This window comes from Scyliorhinus torazame, chromosome 14 (assembly GCF_047496885.1).
Source record: "Scyliorhinus torazame isolate Kashiwa2021f chromosome 14, sScyTor2.1, whole genome shotgun sequence".
NCBI lineage: Eukaryota > Metazoa > Chordata > Chondrichthyes > Carcharhiniformes > Scyliorhinidae > Scyliorhinus > Scyliorhinus torazame.
This window is the reverse complement of record NC_092720.1, coordinates 24,247,367-24,271,689: the sequence shown is the minus strand read 5'-3', so window position 1 is coordinate 24,271,689 and position 24,323 is coordinate 24,247,367. Positions and strand designations below refer to the sequence as shown.

Sequence of the window (24,323 nt, the reverse complement as noted above, 5' to 3'; positions counted from 1 at the left end):
AGGCCCAAGCCTCCACCCTATCCCCGTAACCCAGTAACCCCACCTAACCTTTTGGACACTAAGGGGTAATTTAGCATGGCCAATCCACCTCACCTGCACATCTTTGGACTGTTGGAGGAAAGCGGAGCACCCGGAGGAAACCCACGCAGACGCGGGGAGAACGTGCAAACTCCGCACAGTCACCTGAGGCCGGAATTGAACCCGCGACCCTGGAGCTGTGGAGCAGCAGTACTAACCACTGTGCCACCATGCTACCCCCCTTTAGAGTTGTACCTTTATTTTATTTTGCCTCTCCATATTCTCTCTATCAAAATGAATCACCTCACATTTCTCCGCATTGAATTTTATCTGCGAGCCTTCTGCCGATTCCCCAACTTGTCTGCATCCTTTTAAAGTTCTTGCCCATCCTTCTCACAGCTCACAATGCGTTTGAGTTTCGACAGCAACTGAACGCTGATTAACCTTAACCTGTAGTTACTTAGGATAATTGAGGTCTTGTGGCGTTACATGACAGAGCAAGTAAGCACTGCTCCACTTCAGTATAAAGTAATACATAGAACATAGAACATTACAGCGCAGTACAGGCCCTTCGGCCCTCGATGTTGCGCCGACCTGTGAAACCACTCTAAAGCCCAGCTACACTATTCCCTTATCGTCCATATGTCTATCCAATGACCATTTGAATGCCCTTAGTGTTGGCGAGTCCACTACTGTTGCAGGCAGGGCATTCCACGCCCTTACTACTCTCTGAGTAAAGAACCTACCTCTCACATCTGTCTTATATCTATCTCCCCTCAATTTAAAGCTATGTCCCCTCGTGCTAGATATCACCATTCGAGGAAAAAGGCTCTCACTGTCCACCCTATCCAATCCTCTGATTATCTTGTATGCCTCAATTAAGTCACCTCTTAACCTTCTTCTCTCTAATGAAAACAGCCTCAAGTCCCTCAGCCTTTCCTCATAAGATCTTCCCTCCATACCAGGCAACATTCTGGTAAATCTCCTCTGCACCCTTTCCAATGCTTCCACATCCTTCCTATAATGCGGCGACCAGAATTGCACGCAATACTCCCAAATGCGGCCTCACCAGAGTTTTGTACAGCTGCAACATGACCTCATGGTCCGAAACTCAATCCCTCTACCAATAAAAGCTAACACACCGTACGCCTTCTTAACAACCCTCTCAACCTGGGTGGCAACTTTCAGGGATCTATGTACATGGACACCGAGATCTCTCTGCTCATCCACACTGCCAAGAATCTTACCATTAGCCCAGTACTCTGTCTTCCTGTTATTCCTTCCAAAATGAATCACCTCACACTTTTCTGCATTAAACTCCATTTGCCACCTCTCAGCCCAGCGCTGCAGCTTATCTATGTCCCTCTGTAACTTGTAACATCCTTCCGCACTGTCCACAACTCCACCGACTTTAATGTCATCCGCAAATTTACTCACCCATCCTTCTACGCCCTCCTCCAGGTCATTTATAAAAATGACAAACAGCAGTGGCCCCAAAACAGATCCTTGTAACTGGACTCCAGTCTGAACATTTCACATCAACCACCACCCTTTGCCTTCTTTCAGCTAGCCAATTTCTGATCCAAACTGCTAAATCACCCTGAATCCCATGCCTCCGTATTTTCTGCAGTAGCCTACCGTGGGGAACCTTATCAAATGCTTTACTGAAATCCATATACACCACGTCAACTGCTTTACCCTCATCCACCTGTTTGGTCACCTTCTCAAAGAACTCAATAAGGTTTGTGAGGCATGACCTATCCTTTACAAAACCGTGTTGACTATCTCTAATCAAATTATTCCTTTCCAGATGATTATACATCCTATCTCTTATAAACCTTCCAAGATTTTGCCCACAACCGAAGTAAGGCTCACTGGTCTATAGTTACCAGGGATGTCTCTACTCCCCTTCTTGAACAAGGGGACAACATTTGCTATCCTCCAATCATCTGGCACTATTCCTGTAGACAAAGATGACTTAAAGATCAAAGTCAAAGGCTCAGCAATCTCCTCCCAAGCTTCCCAGAGAATCCTAGGATAAATCCCATCCGGCCCAGGGGACTTATCTATTTTCACACTTTCCAGAATTGCTAACACCTCCTCCTTATGAACTTCAAGCTCTTCTAGTCTAGTAGCCTGAATCTCAGTATTCTCCTCGAAACATTGTCTTTTTCTTGTGTGAATACTGACGAAAAATATTCATTTAGCACCTCTCCTAGCTCCTCGGACTCCACGCACAACTTCCCACGACTGTCCTTGACTGACCCTACTCTAACCCTAGTCATTCTTTTATTCCTGACATATCTATAGAAAGCTTTAGGGTTATGCTTGATCCTACCTGCCAAAGACTTCTCATGTCCCCTCCTGGCTCTTCTTAGCTCTCTCTTTAGATCCTTCCTAGCTAACTTGTAACTCTCGAGCGCCCTAACTGAACCTTCATGTCTCATCTTTACATAAGCCTCCTTCTTCCTCTTGACAAGTGTTTTGACTGCTTTAGTAAACCATGGTTCCCTTGCTCGACCACTTCCTCCCTGCCTGACAGGTACATACTTATCAAGGACACGCAGTAGCTGTTCCTTGAACAAGCTCCACATTTCCATTGTGCCCATCCCCTGCAGTTTTCCTCTCCATCCGATGCATCCTAAGTCTTGCCTCATCGCATCATAATTGCCTTTCCCCCAGATATATCTTTTGCCCTGCGGTATATACCTATAACTTTCCATCACTAAAGTAAACGTAATCGAATTGTGGTCACTATCACCAAAGTGCTTACCTACCTCCAAATCTAACACCTGGTTCATTACCCAGTACCAAATCCAATATGGCCTCGCCTCTCGTTGGCCCATCTACATACTGTGTCAGGAAACCCTCCTGTACACATTGGACAAAAACAGACCCATCTAAAGTACTCAAACTCTAGCGTTTCCAGTCAATATTTGGAAAGTTAAAAGTCCCCCATAACAACTACCCTGTTGCTTTCGCTCCTATCCAGAATCATCTTTGCAATCCTTTCCTCAACATCTCTGAAACTTTTCGGAGGCCTATAGAAAACCCCTAACAGGGTGACCTCTCCTTTCCTGTTTCTAGCCTCAGCCCATACTACCTCAGTAGACGAGTCCTCATCAAACGTCCTTTCTGCCACCGTAATACTGTCCTTGACTAACAATGCCACCCCTCCCCCTCTTTTACCACCTTCCCTGAGCTTACTGAAATATCTAAACCCCGGCACCTGCAACAACCATTCCTGTCCCTGGCATTGAAGAAGACACACTTTAAACCACCTTCCTGCCTGCTGCTACACTCCTGCAACTTTGAAACCTTACTCATGACCTCACTACTCTCAACCCCCTGTATACTGGAGCTACAATTCAGGTTCCCAAGCCCCTGCTGAACTAGTTTAAACCCTCCCGAAGAGCATTAGCAAATTTCCCCCCCAGGATATTGGTACCCCTCTAGTCCAGGTGTAGACCATCCCGTTTGTAGAGGTCCCATCGACCCCAGAAGGAGCCCCAATTATCCAGAAATCTGAAACCCTCCCTCCTGCACCATCCCTGTAGCCACGTGTTCAACTCTTCTCTCTCCCTATTCCTCGTCTCGCCAGCACGTGGCACGGGTAACAACCCAGAGATAATAACTCTGTTTGTCCGAGATCTAAGTTTCCACCCTAGCTCCCTGAATTCCTGCCTTACATCCCTATCCCTTTTCCTACCTATGTTGTTGGACATTGAAGGAGAAATTCCTCTTGAACAGTGGTGAACAGTAGGTGGTATTTCAGGAGCTGGTATGCAGCACAGATGAAGTTAGTGAAAATGAATATTCTGGGTTTTGACAAAGCAGTTGATATGAGACCACTGCTTTGTACTATTAACCAAGGTGAATTTCCATCCCATTGTGTCTGGGTAGTATCTAGACTGTGGGTTTTATGAACAGGTAACCTCTGAGTGAGCCACAAAGTGCTGATCACCTGCTAACTATTGGAAATGATAACAGGGTAGTTAAATGACTGACCTGGTTGTCTTTCATTGAGTTCAGATAACCACTTCAAGTTGCAGTCACAAAACCATTGGTTTCCATGCAGGTAGATGCTTTCGATTTCTGGGATAGATGACAGTAGGTCACTGGGAATGGATGTTAGAGCGTTATCCGACAGATAAATGTGCTTTAGCGAAGACATTTTGAAGATGTGGCTGTAGCGGAAAGTGACAAACGTATCTCTGTGTAGTTCCTGAAGCATGTTTCCTTCTAGGTGGAGCAGTTTCAGTGAAGTGAGCCCGTAGAATGTTTCAGGATTGATGAATTCAATGCTGTTGTGGTCCATGTGTAAGCGTACTATGTTGTGTAGACCATGGAAAGTCTCACGATTCAATGCTTTAACCTTGTTATAGCTCATCTTTAGAACCTTTAACAAGCCAACAGATAAAACTCTTTTTAGCCCATTCCAAAGGATGAACAAACCACTTAGCAATGTTGTCACAATCAACTCCTTAAAGTCATAAAGCTTAGGGACAATCCACCCAGAGTTACTAGTTAGTTTCTGCTGTGGGTGATCACTACATTGAATGGGCAGTACAATGGAGCAGAGAAATAAGTTGCCTGGAGGTCTCTGACACATTGAGATCACGTGCAGAAGATATGGCTGGCTTGGGTGATTGACTGGAGTGAAAAGATGCTGACTGCACTGGCCACTTCTGTTTTAAGTTGAGGTGGTAACTGACCAATACTCACGTTAATAGAATCATGGCACAGAAACAGGCTACTGGGCCAGGTTAGTGTTCACCCCTCACGCTCGGAGCAATGCTAATCCCATTCATCCACTCTGCATATCCCTACATCTGTTTCTTTCGAAACACCTAATCTTTGAGATCATCGAATCTCTATAGTGCACAGAAGGCCATTTGGCCCATCAAAACTATACCGACCCTCCAAAAGAGCTAGGGCCACTCCTCTGTCCTATCCTCGTAACCCTGCCTAACCTGCACCTCTTTGGACACTAAGGGGAAATTTATCATGACCAATCCATCTAACCTCTTTGGACTGCGGGAGGAAACCGGAGCACCCGGAGGAAACTCCCGCAGACACGAGGAGCATGCACAAACTGCACACAGACAGTCACCCGAGGCTGGAATTGAACCCTGGCCCCTAACGCTGTGAGGCATCAGTGTTGACCACTGTGCCACCATGAAGGTTGAAATGGTCTAGTGGTTTGTGTACTACACCCACATGCATATTTCTTATTGTCCTCTGAAGTTACCATGCACGTCACTTGTATCACCCAGTAGAAAGAAAAAACAAGTGGAGTTCAACCTCTGTCTTGCCACTGACGACACCTTCCGTGCTGTCTGTGCCATCATGCTAGGTGGTGACAGATGAGAAACAGATCTAGCACGCGATGCTCTGTGACAATTCGCCAAAGCCTCTGAACACAGCACCACCCAACCCCACAGCACCCACTTTCTAGAAGGACAAGGGCAGTTACATGGGAATAAATGCCATGCCTGCCAGTAACATATCATTCTGACTTACACCTCCATTGTTCTTTCATTGTCACCAACACCCGACTTAACCTCAAGGCCCGCCACTACCTGCTCAGCACAACGAGGGATGGGCAGTGGATGCCAGTTTTACCAGCTTTGCCCACACCCTGAGAATGAATTGGAGGGGGGGAAAGCCATCCTTCCGGCTGATTACCTGCAGGGAACGTAAATCCTGAAACGCTTTGTCTGGTATCTCTTGGATTTTATTACTGTGAAGCATCAACAGTTCGAGACTTTTGAGCCCAGCGAAGTTGTGGCGCGTTAATTCCATCAGGTTATTGTAACTGCAAAGGAAAGGCAGCCTTGTTAGCATCGGGGGGGGCAGCTCAGTCCGAAGAGTTACAGAAAGGGCAAGGTGACTGCACTAACCCCAGGTTTATCCGTTCCACTTGATCTTGGATGTTTTCCGGGATGGTGCTGAGATACCGGAAGGTGCAGTGGACCTCGGTGGGCAGGTAGCAGGCACATTGCTTGGGGCAGGCAGAGCAGATCCTCCAGCTCCAGGTTAAAGCAGCTAAGCTGACCAGCAGACCCCAATGCCCAGGGAAGCGGCACTGCCAGCCTCTGCTCCCAGCCTCCATCCCTCCTTTTACCACCTTGGCAGATCAGCCTTCAGGGAGAGTCTTACATTCCGCAAGGTCAAATTCCCGGCAAACAGACCAGAGACTGGAAAGAACCTATCGGGGGGAATTAAACAGAAACAAAGTTTTTGTGAGTAATAGTGTTCAGAACTAAGAACTAAACATTCAGTTTAGGTGTAGCATTGTTGCATATGTACAATGCTATTTTATAATAGGTCAGTAAAGCTGCTCTATAATATCATTCATGTCCACACAGTAAGATACACGGTGCACGGTCGGCTTTATGATCTGTGGAGTTGTAAAGTTATCCACTGTTTTTGTGCCTTTGGAGATTAAAACCCAAATCAGGTTCCAAAAGATCCATTAATGAGAGATTGTTCCTTCCACTATTTGTCTCCGTTGGATTTAAGCTGTCTCGCCACTAACTCGACGAAGACTCTGTGCAGGGGCATCTTTATTGCGTTCTGCCTTGATACCGAGTCCCAACGCACACACACACAGGTATCTCACAAATGCACATGCACACAGCCTCCCCTCACACACATACATGCTCACACAAGTGCCTCACACTCACACAGGTCTATCACTCTCACACACATGCTCATCTCTCTCACATATACACAGTCACCCTTCTCTCGCACACACAAGTTCCTCTCCCTCACACATACTGGTTCCTTTCCCACACACATATTTCTCTCTCTCTCTCATATACACCACACAAGATCCCCCCTCTCTCTCTATCACACACACAGAAAGTCACCCCTCTCTCTTACACACAGGTTCCTCTGTCTCGCATACACCACACACAAGTTCCCCCCTCTCTCTCTCACATACACACACACACAAAAGGTCACCCCTCTCTCTCACATAGCCAGGTTTCCCTCACACACACAAGCACACACACTCACAAATTCCTCTCACGCACACATGCACATTTTCTCTCTCTCATACACACAAGCTCCTTGCTCTCTCACACAAAAGGTTCTCTCACACACACATAAGCTCTTCTCTCTCACACACACAAGGTTCTCTCTCACACACACAAGTTCCTCTCTCACACACACAAGTTCCTCGCTCACACACACAAGTTCCTCTCTCACACACAAGTTCCTCTCTCTCACACACACACACAAGTTCCTCTCATACACACGAGGTTCTCTCTCTCACACACACAAGTTCCTCTCTCACACACACATGCACAAGTTCCTCTCTCACACACACACAAGTTCCTCTCATACACACGAGGTTCTCTCTCTCACACACACACGTTCCTCTCTCACACACGCAAGTTCCTCTCTCACACACACAAGTTCCTCTCTCACACACACAAGTTCCTCTCTCACACACACAAGTTCCTTTCATACACACGAGGTTCTCTCTCTCACACACACAAGTTCCTCTCTCACACACACAAGTTCCTCTCTCACACACACACATACACAAGTTCCTCTCTCACACACGCAAGTTCCTCTCTCACACACACAAGTTCCCCTCTCACACACACAAGTTCCTCTCTCTCTCTCTCACACACACACACACACACACACACACACACACAAGTTCCTCTCATACACACAAGGTTCTCTCTCTCACACACGCAAGTTCCTCTCACAAACACACATACACAAGTTCCTCTCTCACACACACAAGTTCCTCTCTCACACACACACACGTTCCTCTCCCACACACACACACACAAGTTCCTCTCACACACACACACACACACAAGTTCCTCTCACACACACACAACACACAAGTTCCTCTCTCACACAAAGTTCCTCTCTCACACACACACAAGTTCCTCTCATACACACGAGGTTCTCTCTCTCACACACACAAGTTCCTCTCTCACACACGCAAGTTCCTCTCACACACACGAGGTTCTCTCTCTCACACACACACGTTCCTCTCTCACACACGCAAGTTCCTCTCTCACACACGCAAGTTCCTCTCTCACACACGCAAGTTCCTCTCTCACACACACAAGTTCCACTCTCACACACACACACAAGTTCCTTTCTCACACACACAAGTTCCTCTCTCACACACACAAGTTCCTCTCATACACACGAGGTTCTCTCTCACAGACACACACGTTCCTCTCTCACACACACAAGTTCCTCTCTCACAAGCACACATACACAAGTTCCTCTCTCACACACACACGTTCCTCTCTCACACACACACACACACACACAAGTTCCTCTCATACACACGAGGTTCTCTCTCTCACACACACACAAGTTCCTCTCTCACATACGCAAGTTCCTCTCACATACACACATACACAAGTTCCTCTCTCACGCACACAAGTTCCTCTCTCACACTCACACACAAGTTCCTCTCTCACACACACACAAAGTTCCTCTCTCACACAAAGTTCCTCTCTCACACTCACACACAAGTTCCTCTCACACACACACACAAGTTCCTCTCACACACACACAAGTTCCTCTCTCTCACACACAAGTTCCTCTCATACACACAAGTTCCTCTCTCACACACACAAGTTCCTCTCACATACACACATACACAAGTTCCTCTCTCACACACAAGTTCCTTTCTAACACACACAAGTTCCTCTCACACACACAAGTTCCTCTCACACACACACACGTTCCTCACTCTCACACACAAGTTCCTCTCCCACACACACAAGTTCCTCTCATACACACAAGTTCCTCTCTCACACACACAAGTTCCTCTCACATACACAAGTTCCTCTCACATACACACATACAGAAGTTCCTCTCTCACACACACAAGTTCCTCTCTCACACACACAAGTTCCTCTCATACACACGAGGTTCTCTCTCTCACACACACACAAGTTCCTCTCTCACACACACAAGTTCCTCTCTCACACACACAAGTTCCTCTCTCTCTCACACACACACACACACACAAGTTCCTCTCTCACACACACACACAGGTTCCTCTCACACACACACACACAAGTTCCTCTCTCACACACACAAGTTCCTCTCACATACACAAGTTCCTCTCACATACACACATACAGAAGTTCCTCTCTCACACACACAAGTTCCTCTCTCACACACACAAGTTCCTCTCATACACACGAGGTTCTCTCTCACACACACACACAAGTTCCTCTCACACACACACACATACACACAGGTTCCTCTCACACAGACAAAGTTCCTCTCTCACACAAAGTTCCTCTCTCACACACACAAGTTCCTCTCTCACACTCACAAGTTCCTCTCTCTCTCTCACACACACACACACACACACACACAAGTTCCTCTCTCACACACACACACACAGGTTCCTCTCACACACACACACACACAAGTTCCTCTCATACACACAAGTTCCTCTCTCACACACACAAGTTCCTCTCACATACACAAGTTCCTCTCACATACACACATACAGAAGTTCCTCTCACATACACACATACAGAAGTTCCTCTCTCACACACACAAGTTCCTCTCTCACACACACAAGTTCCTCTCACACACACAAGTTCCTCTCTCACACACACAAGTTCCTCTCTCACACACACAAGTTCCTCTCACACACACAAGTTCCTCTCTCACACACACAAGTTCCTCTCATACACACGAGGTTCTCTCTCTCACACACACACAAGTTCCTCTCTCACACACACAAGTTCCTCTCTCACACACACAAGTTCCTCTCTCTCTCACACACACACACACACGCAAGTTCCTCTCTCTCACACACACAAGTTCCTCTCTCACACACACAAGTTCCTCTCTCACACACGCAAGTTCCTCTCTCACACACGCAAGTTCCTCTCTCACACACACAAGTTCCTCTCTCTCTCACACACACACACACACACGTTCCTCTCATACACACGAGGTTCTCTCTCTCACACACACAAGTTCCTCTCTCACATACGCAAGTTCCTCTCACATACACACATACACAAGTTCCTCTCTCACACACACAAGTTCCTCTCTCACACACACACACAAGTTCCTCTCTCACACACGCAAGTTCCTCTCTCTCACACACACACACAAGTTCCTCTCATACACACGAGGTTCTCTCTCTCACACACACAAGTTCCTCTCTCACATACGCAAGTTCCTCTCACATACACACACACACACAAGTTCCTCTCACACACACACACAAGTTCCTCTCTCACACAAAGTTCCTCTCACACACACACACAAGTTCCTCTCACACACACACATGTTCCTCTCACACACACACAAGTTCCTCTCTCACACACACAAGTTCCTCTCATACACACAAGTTCCTCTCTCACACACACAAGTTCCTCTCTCACACACACACAAGTTCCTCTCTCACACACACACAAGTTCCTCTCTCACACACACACAAGTTCCTCTCACACACACAAGTTCCTCTCTCACACACACAAGTTCCTCTCTCACACACACACACACACAAGTTCCTCTCACACACACACACAAGTTCCTCTCACACACACGCGCACACACACACAAGTTCCTCCCTCACACAAAGTTCCTCTCACACACACACACACAAGTTCCTCTCTCACACAAAGTTCCTCTCTCACACACACAAGTTCCTCTCTCTCACACACACAAGTTCCTCTCTCTCACACACACACAAGTTCCTCTCATACACACGAGGTTCTCTCTCTCATACACACAAGTTCCTCTCTCACACACACATACACAAGTTCCTCTCTCACACACACAAGTTCCTCTCACACACACGAGGTTCTCTCTCTCACACACACACATTCCTCTCTCTCACACACACACACACGTTCCTCTCTCACACACGCAAGTTCCTCTCTCACACACGCAAGTTCCTCTCTCACACACGCAAGTTCCTCTCTCACACACGCAAGTTCCTCTCTCACACACACACGCAAGTTCCTCTCTCACACACGCAAGTTCCTCTCTCACACACACACACACAAGTTCCTTTCTCACACACACAAGTTCCTTTCTCACACACACAAGTTCCTCTCTCACACACGCAAGTTCCTCTCTCACACACACAAGTTCCTCTCTCACACACACACGCAAGTTCCTCTCTCACACACACACGTTCCTCTCTCACACACGCAAGTTCCTCTCTCACACACGCAAGTTCCTCTCTCACACACGCAAGTTCCTCTCTCACACACACAAGTTCCTCTCTCACACACACACGCAAGTTCCTCTCTCACACACACAAGTTCCTCTCTCACACACACACACAAGTTCCTTTCTCACACACACAAGTTCCTTTCTCACACACACAAGTTCCTCTCTCACACACACAAGTTCCTCTCTCACACACACACGTTCCTCTCTCACACACACACGTTCCTCTCTCACACACACAAGTTCCTCTCTCACAAGCACACATACACAAGTTCCTCTCACACACACACGTTCCTCTCTCACGCACACACACACACACACAAGTTCCTCTCATACACACAAGGTTCTCTCTCTCACACACACACAAGTTCCTCTCTCACATACGCAAGTTCCTCTCACATACACACATACACAAGTTCCTCTCTCACGCACACAAGTTCCTCTCTCACACACACACACACAAGTTCCTCTCTCACACACACACACACAAGTTCCTCTCTCACACAAAGTTCCTCTCACACACACACACAAGTTCCTCTCACACACACACAAGTTCCTCTCTCTCACACACAAGTTCCTCTCATACACACAAGTTCCTCTCTCACACACACAAGTTCCTCTCACATACACACATACACAAGTTCCTCTCTCACGCACACAAGTTCCTCTCACACACACACAAGTTCCTCTCTCTCACACACAAGTTCCTCTCACACACACAAGTTCCTCTCACACACACACAAGTTCCTTTCTCACACACACAAGTTCCTCTCACACACACAAGTTCCTCTCACACACAGAAGTTCCTCTCACACACACACACGTTCCTCACTCTCACACACAAGTTCCTCTCCCACACACACAAGTTCCTCTCTCACACACAAGTTCCTTTCTCACACACACAAGTTCCTCTCACACACACAAGTTCCTCTCACACACACACACGTTCCTCACTCTCACACACAAGTTCCTCTCTCACACACACAAGTTCCTCTCACATACACAAGTTCCTCTCACATACACACATACAGAAGTTCCTCTCTCACACACACAAGTTCCTCTCTCACACACACAAGTTCCTCTCTCTCTCACGCACACACACACACACAAGTTCCTCTCTCACACACACACACCGGTTCCTCTCACACACACACACAAGTTCCTCTCTCACACAAAGTTCCTCTCACACACACACACAGGTTCCTCTCACACACACACACAAGTTCCTCTCTCACACAAAGTTCCTCTCACACACACACACAGGTTCCTCTCACACACACACAAGTTCCTCTCACACACACACACAGGTTCCTCTCACACACACACAAGTTCCTCTCCCACACACACAAGTTCCTCTCTCACACACAAGTTCCTTTCTCACACACACAAGTTCCTCTCACACACACAAGTTCCTCTCACACACACACACGTTCCTCACTCTCACACACAAGTTCCTCTCTCACACACACAAGTTCCTCTCACATACACAAGTTCCTCTCACATACACACATACAGAAGTTCCTCTCTCACACACACAAGTTCCTCTCTCACACACACAAGTTCCTCTCTCTCTCACGCACACACACACACACAAGTTCCTCTCTCACACACACACACAGGTTCCTCTCACACACACACACAAGTTCCTCTCTCACACAAAGTTCCTCTCACACACACACACAGGTTCCTCTCACACACACACACAAGTTCCTCTCTCACACAAAGTTCCTCTCACACACACACACAGGTTCCTCTCACACACACACAAGTTCCTCTCACACACACACACAGGTTCCTCTCACACACACACAAGTTCCTCTCTCACACACACAAGTTCCTCTCATACACACAAGTTCCTCTCTCACACACACAAGTTCCTCTCACATACACACATACACAAGTTCCTCTCTCACGCACACAAGTTCCTCTCTCACACACACACACACAAGTTCCTCTCTCACACACACAAGTTCCTCTCACACACACACACAAGTTCCTCTCTCACACAAAGTTCCTCTCACACACACACACAAGTTCCTCTCACACACACACAAGTTCCTCTCTCTCACACACAAGTTCCTCTCATACACACAAGTTCCTCTCTCTCACACACAAGTTCCTTTCTCACACACACAAGTTCCTCTCACACACACAAGTTCCTCTCACACACACACACGTTCCTCACTCTCACACACAAGTTCCTCTCCCACACACACAAGTTCCTCTCATACACACAAGTTCCTCTCTCACACACACAAGTTCCTCTCACATACACAAGTTCCTCTCACATACACACATACAGAAGTTCCTCTCACATACACACATACAGAAGTTCCTCTCTCACACACACAAGTTCCTCTCTCACACACACAAGTTCCTCTCATACACACGAGGTTCTCTCTCTCACACACACACAAGTTCCTCTCTCACACACACAAGTTCCTCTCTCACACACACAAGTTCCTCTCTCTCTCACACACACACACACACACACACAAGTTCCTCTCTCACACACACACACAGGTTCCTCTCTCACACACACACACACACACAGGTTCCTCTCATACACACGAGGTTCTCTCTCTCACACACACAAGTTCCTCTCATACACACGAGGTTCTCTCTCTCACACACACAAGTTCCTCTCACACACACAAGTTCCTCTCTCACACACACACAAGTTCCTCTCATACACACAAGTTCCTCTCTCTCACACACACACAAGTTCCTCTCTCACACACACAAGTTCCTCTCTCACACACACAAGTTCCTCTCACATACACAAGTTCCTCTCACACACACACAAGTTCCTCTCATACGCACGAGGTTCTCTCTCTCACACACACACAAGTTCCTCTCTCACACACACAAGTTCCTCTCACATACACAAGTTCCTCTCACACACACACACACACACAAGTTCCTCTCTCACACACACACACAGGTTCCTCTCTCACACACACACACAGGTTCCTCTCACACACACACACAAGTTCCTCTCTCACACAAAGTTCCTCTCACACACACACACAGGTTCCTCTCATACACACACACAAGTTCCTCTCTCACACACACACAAGTTCCTCTCATACACACGAGGTTCTCTCTCTCACACACACAAGTTCCTCTCACACACACAAGTTCCTCTCTCACACACACAAGTTCCTCTCATACACACGAGGTTCTCTCTCTCACACACACAAGTTCCTCTCTCACACACACAAGTTCCTCTCTCACACACACAAGTTCCTCTCTCTCTCACACACACACACACACGCAAGTTCCTCTCTCTCACACACAAGTTCCTCTCATACACACGAGGTTCTCTCTCTCACACACACAAGTTCCTCTCTCACACACACAAGTTCCTCTCTCTCTCACACACACACACACACGCAAGTTCCTCTCTCACACACACACGTTCCTCTCATACACACGAGGTTCTCTCTCTCACACACACAAGTTCCTCTCATACACACGAGGTTCTCTCTCTCACACACACACAAGTTCCTCTCTCACACACACAAGTTCCTCTCTCACACACACAAGTTCCTCTCTCTCTCACACACACAAGTTCCTCTCTCTCTCTCTCACACACACACACACAAGTTCCTCTCTCTCACACACACACAGGTTCCTCTCACACACACACACAAGTTCCTCTCTCACACAAAGTTCCTCTCACACACACACACAGGTTCCTCTCACACACACACACAAGTTCCTCTCTCACACAAAGTTCCTCTCTCACACAAAGTTCCTCTCTCACACACACAAGTTTCTCTCATACACACGAGGTTCTCTCTCTCACACACACAAGTTCCTCTCTCTCTCACACACACACGAGGTTCTCTCTCTCACACACACAAGTTCCTCTCTCACACACACGAGGTTCTCTCTCTCACACACACAAGTTCCTCTCTCACACACACGAGGTTCTCTCTCTCACACACACGCACACAAGTTCCTCTCTCTCTCTTACACACACACGTTCCTTTCTCACACACAAGTTCCTCTCTCTCTCTCACACACACACACACAAGGTCACCCCTTTCTCTCACACACACGCGCAAATTCCTCACCCTGTCAGCTCACACGGCAGACTTTCCACAGCAGAAGTGCCCGCTGGAGCAGTTCTCCCCAGTGTCGAGTTTACGACCAATTAATTAATAGCTTTGTCAACACTGGATGGGAATTTGCAATTAATCTACCCCCACCCCCTCCAAAACAGCACCCCCCTCCCCTCCAACACAGCCCATTGCTCCAACAGCTTTTGTTCAACAACGCAGCCGTTTCTTCATACACAGTTCATCGACGAGGCATTTTCTTCAGAATTAAACACCTCCAAAATGAAAAAAAAGGTTGGTTTTACAGTGAAGAGAGGGGGTCGTCAGAGACTCTGGCCCGCTGTGGGTGGGATTTGGGGGGGATTAGTATCCCCACAGTTTCTATGCAGACAGTTGGAGCCCTCTGTGGCTTCCCAGGTAGATGCTGGACCTGTTTACCAGGGGTGGGTCATTGCAGATCGATGTGGAATGTAGCCCCAGGTCAGAAATGCACATATCCACTGCGTGTCAATTACATGTGGTTGGCTTTTTGACAATTACCGAATTGACAGCAAGGATATCTTGAAACGCCTCAAACATGCTTTCTATTCCTTTGAGCAGACCCAAAGAGCAGTGACACTGATTGTAAAATAGCACACGAACAAAACGCAACAAAAAACAGGAATCCGAGGGATCGACTCCACTTACACCTCCTTGGGACCCAGTACCTGAGGGGATATTCCAGCACTGGGCAATTCACAGCAGCATCCACCTGCTGTCTCCAAGCCCTTGCTCATGTCCAGAGGAAGGACTCGGTTCAGGTTTTGCTTCAGGCTTTTAAATTGGATTAGACATATCTGGTGCAGCGCCGAGTTTTCCAGAGAGCACAGGTTCCTCCCCTTCCAGAAGCAGCTCTGAGTCCATGCTGCCGGGAATGGGGAGGGAATTCCTGCTTTTCCACAAATGAACATCCAACCAAATGTCTGTCTTTCAATAATAGGTGCCAAACCTCTCTTCCTGATCTGGCCCGGTGAACTGTAACCTTTACACTAACTCTCCCTCACAATATTTGGGCAACTTCCGAGGGTTGCTGAAGTTCGTTTCGGATTTAATTTTCCGGGAAGGTCTCACCTCTGAGCACCCTATTCCTCCCCGTTTCTCATGGGCGATGTTTCTAACCTGTAACCACGCCTCTCCCCGTTATAGTGTCTCCACGTTAACTACTTCAACCTTTATTCTTGGCACCATTGTTAAGGTCTACTCCACACACCCCTTCACACACACACACACTCCACATGGCTCAATGGGCAGCACTCTCACCTAGAATCATAGAATTTACAGTGCAGAAGGAGGCCATTCGGCCCATCGAGTCTGCTCCACCCCTTGGAAAGAGCCCACACATCCCTATCCCCGTAACCCAGTAACCCCGCCTAACCTTTTTTTTGGGCACAAAGGGCCAATCCACCTAACCTGCACATCTTTGGACTGTGGGAGGAAACCAGAGCACCCGGAGGAAACTCACACAGACATGGTGTTGCCTTTTTTACCTGCTATAAATATGGCAGTCAATAAGGTTGCCCTTCTTTCTTTAGATACCGATACTATATTGCTTTCAGAATCCCTAGGTATCAAATGATACCACCACAAGGTTCAACCGGATATCGATCAAAGAGCCAAACAACCAGTTAGTTAGTTCAAGATCAATGGTACTTTATTTACACACAAGATTTTCAAATTTTCTTTAAAAAAATAATTTTTATTAAAGGTTTCCATAAAATATCAATAACAAAATGAGAAAGAAAAAAGAACTCAACAGGGTTAAGTACAAAACAATCTAAAAAAGCAACCCCCCAAACCCCTCCCCCCTCTACATAAATAATAAATTAACATTAACACCCAAGTGGTCCAAGAAATGGCTGATGAAATTCAACGTGGGCAAGTGCGAGGTCTTGCACTTTGGAAAAAAGAATAGAGGCGTGGACTATTTTCTAAACGGTGACAAAATTCATAATGCTGAAGTGCAAAGGGACTTGGGAGTCCTAGTCCAGGATTCTCTAAAGGTAAACTTGCAGGTTGAGTCCGTAATTAAGAAAGCAAATGCAATGTTGTCATTCATCTCAAGAGGCTTGGAATATAAAAGCAGGGATGTACTTCTGAAGCTTTATAAAGCATTAGTTAGGTCCCATTTAGAATACTGTGAGCAATTTTGGGCCCCACACCTCAGGAAGGACATACTGGCACTGGAGCGGGTCCAGCGGAGATTCACACGGATGATCCCAGGAATGGTAGGCCTAACATATGATGAACGTCTGAGGATCCTGGGATTATATTCATTGGAGTTTAGGAGGTTGAGGGGAGATCTAATAGAAACTTACAAGATAATGAATGGCTTAGATAGGGTAGATGTAGGGAAGTTGTTTCCATTAGCAGGGGAGACTAGGACCCGGGGGCACAGCCTTAGAATAAAAGGGAGTCACTTTAGAACAGAGATGAGGAGAAATTTCTTCAGCCAGAGAGTGGTGGGTCTGTGGAATTCATTGCCACAGAGGGCAGTGGAGGCCGGGACGTTGAGTGTCTTTAAGACAGAAGTTGATAAATTCTTGATTTCTCGAGGAATTAAGGGCTATGGAGAGAGAGCGGGTAAATGGAGTTGAAATCAGCCATGATTGAATGGTGGAGTGGACTCGATGGGCCGAATGGCCTTACTTCCGCTCCTATGTCTTATGGTTTTATGGTCTTAACACAACAGGTGTGGATACCCCCTCAAACCCTCCAGTGTAAATAACATAAACAAAAATAAAGTAACCCCCCCACCCGAGCTCCTGCTGCCATTGACCAATGTCTATCGTTCTGCCAGGAAGTCTAAGAACGGTTGCCACCGCCTAAAGAACCCTTGTACCGACCCTCTCAAGGCGAATTTCACCCTCTCCAATTTAATGAACCCTGCCATATCGATGATCCAGGATTCCACGCTTGGGGGCCTCGCATCTTTCCACTGAAGGAGAATCCTTCGCCGGGCTACCAGGGACGCAAATGCCAGAATTCCGGCCTCTTTGGCCTCCTGCACTCCCGGCTCCTCTGCCACCCCAAATATTGCGAGCCCCCAGCCCGGTCTGACCCTGGATCATATGACCCTCGACACCGTCCTCGCTATGCCCTTCCAAAATTCCTCCAGCGCTGGGCATGCCCAGAACATATGGGTGTGATTTGCTGGGCTCCCTGAGCACCTAACACACCTGTCCTCACCCCCAAAGAACCTGCTCATCCTTGTCCCGGTCATGTGTGCCCTGTGCAGCACCTTAAACTGTATGAGGCTGAGCCTCGCGCATGAAGAGGAAGAGTTCACCCTCCCTAGGGCATCTGCCCACGTCCCCTCTTCGATCTCCTCTCCCAACTCCTCCTCCCACTTACCTTTCAACTCCACCACCAAGGCCTCCTCCTCCTCCTGCATCACCTGGTAAGTTTCCGAGATCTTCCCCACTTCCACCCACCCCCCCGAGAGCACCCTGTCCTGTACTGTGTGTGGCAGTAGCCGCGGGAATTCCACCACCTGCCGTCTGGCAAACGCCCTTACCTGTAAGTACCTGAGGGTGTTCCCCGGGGGGAGCCCGTACTTCTCCTCCAGCTCACCCAAGCTCGCAAACTTCCCGTCCACAAACAGGTCCCCCAACTTTCGTATCCCTGCCCTGTGCCACCCCGCAAACCCTCCACCTGTTCTTCCTGGGGCGAACCGGTGGTTCCCCCGTAATGGGGTCCACGCCAAGGCCCCAACTTCCCCCCTATGCCGCCTCCACTGCCCCCAAATTTTGAAGGCCGCCACCACCACCGGGCTCGTGGTATACCTCCTTGGAGGGAGCGGCAGCGGCACCATTGCCAGCGCCCCCAGATTCGTACCCACAGAGGACGCCGTCTCCAGCCTCTTCCATGCAGCCCCCTCCCCCTCCATCACCCACTTGCGCGCCATCGTCGCATTGGCGGCCCAGTAGTACCCACAGAGGTTGGGCAGCGCCAGCCCCCCCTATCTCTACTCTGCTCCAGGAACACCCTTCTCACCCTCGGAGTCCCTCGCGGCCACACAAACCCCGTTATACTCCTGTTAACCCGCCTGAAAAAAGACTTCGGGATAAACACGGGGAGGCACTGGAACAGGAACAAAAACCTTGGGAGCACCGTCATTTTGATTGACTGCACCCTACCCACCAAGGACAGCGGCAACGTGTCCCACCTCTTGAACTCCTCCTCCATTTGCTCCACCAGCCTAGTAAAGTTAAGCCTATGCAGGGCCCCCCAGCTCCTGGCCACCTGGACCCCCAAATATCTGAAGCTCCTCTCCGCCCTTTTTAGTGGGAGCTCGCCAATCCCCCTCTCCTGGTCCCCTAGCTGAACTACGAACAGCTCGCTCTTCCCCATATTGAGCTTGTACCCCGAAAAGTCCCCAAATTCCCTAAGAATCCTCATTACCTCTGGCATTCCTCCCACCGGGTCCGCCACATACAGCAGCAGGTCATCCGCATAAAGCGACACCCTATGCTCCTCCCCACCCCGCACCAAACCCCTCCAGTTCCTCGACTCTCTCAGTGCCATAGCCAGGGGTTCAATCGCCAGTGCGAAGTGCAGGGGGGACAGGGGACACCCCTGTCTCGTCCCTCGGTGCAACCGAAAGTACTCGGACCTCCTCCTATTTGTGGCCACACTGGCCATCGGGACCTCATACAACAGCCTAACCCACCTGACAAATCCCTCCCCAAACCCGAATCTCTTCAGCACCTCCGACAGGTACCCCCACTCTACCCTATCGAAGGCTTTCTCAGCGTCCATCGCCACCACTATCTCCGCCTCCCCTCCCTCGCCGGCATCATGATAACGTTCAAAATCCTCCGCACATTCGCGTTCAACTGTCTCCCCTTCACAAACCCCGTCTGGTCTTCATGGATGACCTGCGGCACACAATCCTCAATCCTCGTGGCTAAGACCTTCGTCAGCACCTTGGCATCTACATTTAGCAAGGAAATCGGTCTGTAAGACCCACACAGCAGGGGATCCTTGTCCCGCTTCAGGATCAAGGAGATCAGTGCCCGGAACATCATCGGGGGTAAAGCCCCCCCTCCCTTGCCTCATTAAAGGTCCTAACTAACAACGGGCCCAACAGGTCCATATATTTTTCATAGAACTCGACCGGGAAACCGTCCAGCCCCGGTGCCTTCCCCGCCTGCATGCTTCCTATCCCTTTAATCAACTCCTCCAGCCCAATCGGGGCCCCCAGTCCCGCCACCAGTCCCTCTTCCACCTTTGGAAACCTCAATTGGTCCAGGAAACGGCCCATCCCTCCCTCCCGTGGGGGCTCGGATCGGTACAATTCCTCGTAGAAGTCCCTGAAGACCCCATTGATGCCAACCCCACTCCGCAGCACGCGCCCTCCCCTGTCCTTAACTCCCCCGATCTCCCTAGCTGCGTCCCGCTTCCGAAGCTGATGCGCCAGCATCCGGCTTGCCTTTTCCCCATACTCGTAGACCGCCCCCTGGGCCTTCCTCCACTGCACCTCCGCCTTCCTGGTGGTCACCAGGTTGAATTCGGCTTGGAGGCTGCGCCTCTTCCTCAACAATCCTTCCTCAGGCTCTTCCGCATACCTCCTGTCTACCCTTACCATCTCCCCCACCAGCCTCTCACTCTCCCCCCGCTCCCTCCGCTCCTTGTGGGCCCTAATGGAGATCAGCTCTCCCCTCACCACCGCCTTCAGTGCCTCCCATACCATCCCCACTCGGACCTCCCCGTTGTCGTTGGTCTCCAAGTACCTCTCTATACTTCCTCGGACCCGCTCGCTCACCTCCTCGTCCGCCAACAGCCCCACCTCCAAGCGCCACAGCGGGCGCTGGTCCCTCTCCTCCCCCATCTCCAAGTCCACCCAAGCGGGGCGTGGTCCGAAATGGCTATTGCTGAATACTCGGTATCCTCTACTCTTGCTATCAGCGCCCTACTCAAAATGAAAAAGTCGATTCAAGAATAAGTCTTATGGACATGTCAGAAGAATGAAAATTCCCTAGCCCCCGGCCTTGCAAACCTCCAAGTGTCCACCCCTCCCATTTGGTCCATAAATCCCCTCTAGCCGCCGCCGGCTTCCTACCCGTCCTAGACCTGGAGCGATCCAGTGCCGGGTCCAGCACCATGTTAAAGTCTCCCCCCATTATCAGGCCCCCCACTTCCAAGTCTGGGATCCGACCCAACATACGCCGCATAAAACCAGCATTGTCCCAGTTCGGAGCATACACATTGACCAGTACCACCCTCTCTCCCTGCAACTTACCACTCACCATTATGTACCTACCGCCAATATCTGCCACAATGCTCGACGCCTCGAATGACACCTTCTTTCCCACCAAGATCGCCACCCCTCGATTTTGGCATCTAGCCCTGAGTGAAACACCTGACCTACCCACCCTTTCCTCAGTCTTACCTGGTCTGCCACCTTCAGATGTATCTCCTGGAGCATAACCACATTCACCTTGAGCCCCTTCAGGTGCGCGAACACGCGGGCCCGCTTAACCAGCCCATTTAGTCCCCTTACATTCCAGGTTATCAGCCGGATCAGGGGGCTACCCGCCCCCCTCCCCCACCGACTAGCCATAGCCCCTCATTGGCCACCCACGCGCCCGCACCGCACACCTGGCCCGTTCCCCACAGCGGCATACCCCTGTCTCGACCCCCCCCCCCCCACTCGCTCCAGCTCCTCCTTGACCTTAGCAGCAGCAACTCGATTTCCCCCCACCACCCCCCCCCCACCCCACCCCCCAACCCCCCACCCCGGCTCGGACCCATCCTAGCTGGTTTACTCCCCCCATTGCACTTCCGCAAGTCAGCTGACTCCTGCTGACCCCGGCCACTCCCGCCTCCCCTTCGGCTCCTCCCATTGTGTGGCACACCCTTCTCTCCCGCTCCCCATCCACAGGCCCTCCCCCTCACCCCTCCGTTCTAAGCGCGGGAAACAATCCTCGCTTCCCCGCCCTGGCCCCGCCCACCCCAGTCTTTGGCGCGGGAAAAAAGCCCGCGCTCTCCACCTACCAGGCCCCGCTACCAACCAAAACAGTGCCCAACCCGAAAGAGAAAAACACAGAGAAAATGAAACCCAAAACAATGCAAAGACACCCCCCCCCCCCCCACCCCCCCGGAACCAAAAATAGGCATAACATATCCACCGCAGTCCCCAATCGCCTATCCCGACCCTCAGTCTGTGTCCAGCTTCTCGGCCTGAACAAAGGCCCACGCCTCCTCCGGAGACTCAAAATAATGGTGCCGGTCCTTGTAGGTAACCCACAGTCGCGCCGGCTGCAACATGCCAAACTTAACCCCCTTCCTGTGCAGCACCACCTTCGCTCGATTGTACCCGGCCCTCCTCTTCGCCACCTCCGCACTCCAGTCCTGATATATCCGAACCTCCGCGTTCTCCCACCTGCTGCTCCTCTCCTTCTTGGCCCACCTGAGCACACACTCCTGATCGACGAACCGACGTAACCGCACCAGCACCGCCCGCGGAGGCACGTTAGCCTTGGGCGTCCTCGCCAACACTCTATGGGCCCCTTCCAGCTCCAGGGGCCCCTGGAAGGACCCCGCTCCCATCAGCGAGTTCAACATGGTGACCACATAGGCCCCCACGTCTGGCCCCTCCGGGAGGCCCAGAATCCGCAGATTCCTCCGCCTCGACCGATTCTCCATCTCCTCGAACCGCTCCTGCCATTTCTTGTGGAGCGCCTAGTGCGCCTCCACCTTTATCGCCAGGCCTAAGATCTCGTCCTCATTGTCAGAGATCTTTTGTCGAGCCTCTCGGATCGCCACCCCCTGGGCCGTCTGTGTCTCCAGCAGCTTATCAATAGAAGCCTTCATCGGCTCTAGCAGGTCCCTTTAAATCTCTCTGATGCAGCGCTGGATACTCTCCTGTTGTTCCTCCGCACACTGCCTCCACGCTGCCTGGTCTCCGCCCGCCGCCATTTTGTCCTTCTTCCCTCCCTTCTTCTGGTCCACCACCACCTTTTGTGTCGCCCCGCTCCTAGTTAAAGCTATACACTGGCGGGGAGCTATTATTAACTCCTTCCCACAGCGGGACACGTCGAAAAGGTGCCCTTGTGGGCCCTGAAAAGAGCCCAAAAGTCAGTTTTTGCGGGAGTCGCCGAATGTGCGACTTAGCTCCGCATAGCCGCAACCGGAAGTCTCTTTACACACAAGATTAACTTACACATTCAACATAAACACTACTAGTTAAACTACACCTAACAACTATGACAACCTGTACTTAACTTCAGGCACCCGGCTTAGGTCAGAATAACAGTGGCCTTTGTTCAAATCTGGATCTACTGGGTCTGGGGAAGTAACTGCTGCTCAGCTGGGCTCATCCGTCTGGTCGCGAGCGTTGAACTTGAACTTGCTTCTGGTGGTGCAGCAGTTGGAGGTGGACGTTGCTGGAGTCCAGGTCCAAAAGAGATCGAACACATGGCAGTGTCTCTCTTTATCCTTGAGGAGTTTCGCGCTCTTTTGGGCGGTCCTTAGATTTGGACCCAATTATTTGGGCAGTTCTTGATCACTGCCTTCGATCTGAGCCAATAAAGGGGCGGGTGCCTTGATGGCTGGGCGTGTCCTAAGTGGTCATTGACCTTGCTGTTTATGCTTCCTGAGTAAAGGGAGTGGCGCCGAAATATCTGGACTTGTATCGGTTACCTGAGTATCAATCTTTTGTCTTACGGAGATGGGCCATTAAAATGCTAATCGGTTGGGGGTTTCGATGCTGTCTGGATTCTCTGCTCATGAATATACATTCAGGCTCTGTGCCTGCCTGAATCTTACATTGTCCACATTTCCCTTTAGGCTTTGCGAACGTCCATGTTTCTTGTTGTAAGTGGCCATCCCAGATGGCTACAACGGGGAGAACGTGCAGACTCCGCACAGACAGTGACCCATGCGGGAATCGAACCTGGGACCCTGGAGCTGTGAGGTAACTGTGCTAACCACTATGCTACCGTGCCGCCCTGAGTGACAAGGTTGTGGGCTCAAGTCCCATTGCAGGCGGACCTG

The 24,323-nt window shown here is 49.8% G+C and overlaps 1 protein-coding gene across 4 annotated transcripts in view; it reads right to left on the bottom strand.

Annotated features, from left to right (window-relative positions):
• Window positions 1-16,183, bottom strand: part of igsf10 (immunoglobulin superfamily, member 10) — a 45,193-nt gene extending 29,010 nt beyond the window's left edge. Inside the window, exons 1-4 of one of the 4 annotated variants that reach the window (XM_072473826.1) lie at window positions 15,975-16,183; window positions 5,922-6,229; window positions 5,707-5,836; window positions 4,027-4,417 (exon numbers count right to left, since the gene is read on the bottom strand). In XM_072473826.1, the coding sequence (XP_072329927.1) occupies window positions 4,027-4,417; window positions 5,707-5,836; window positions 5,922-6,133 (733 nt within the window). In that variant the 5' untranslated portion in view covers window positions 6,134-6,229; window positions 15,975-16,183. Of the gene's footprint in view, window positions 1-4,026; window positions 4,418-5,706; window positions 5,837-5,921; window positions 6,966-15,302; window positions 15,406-15,974 lie in introns of those variants that run through there. The other 3 variants (XM_072473824.1, XM_072473827.1, XM_072473828.1) reach the window with 3 other exon arrangements.
• Between the last annotated feature and the right edge of the window lie 8,140 nt (window positions 16,184-24,323).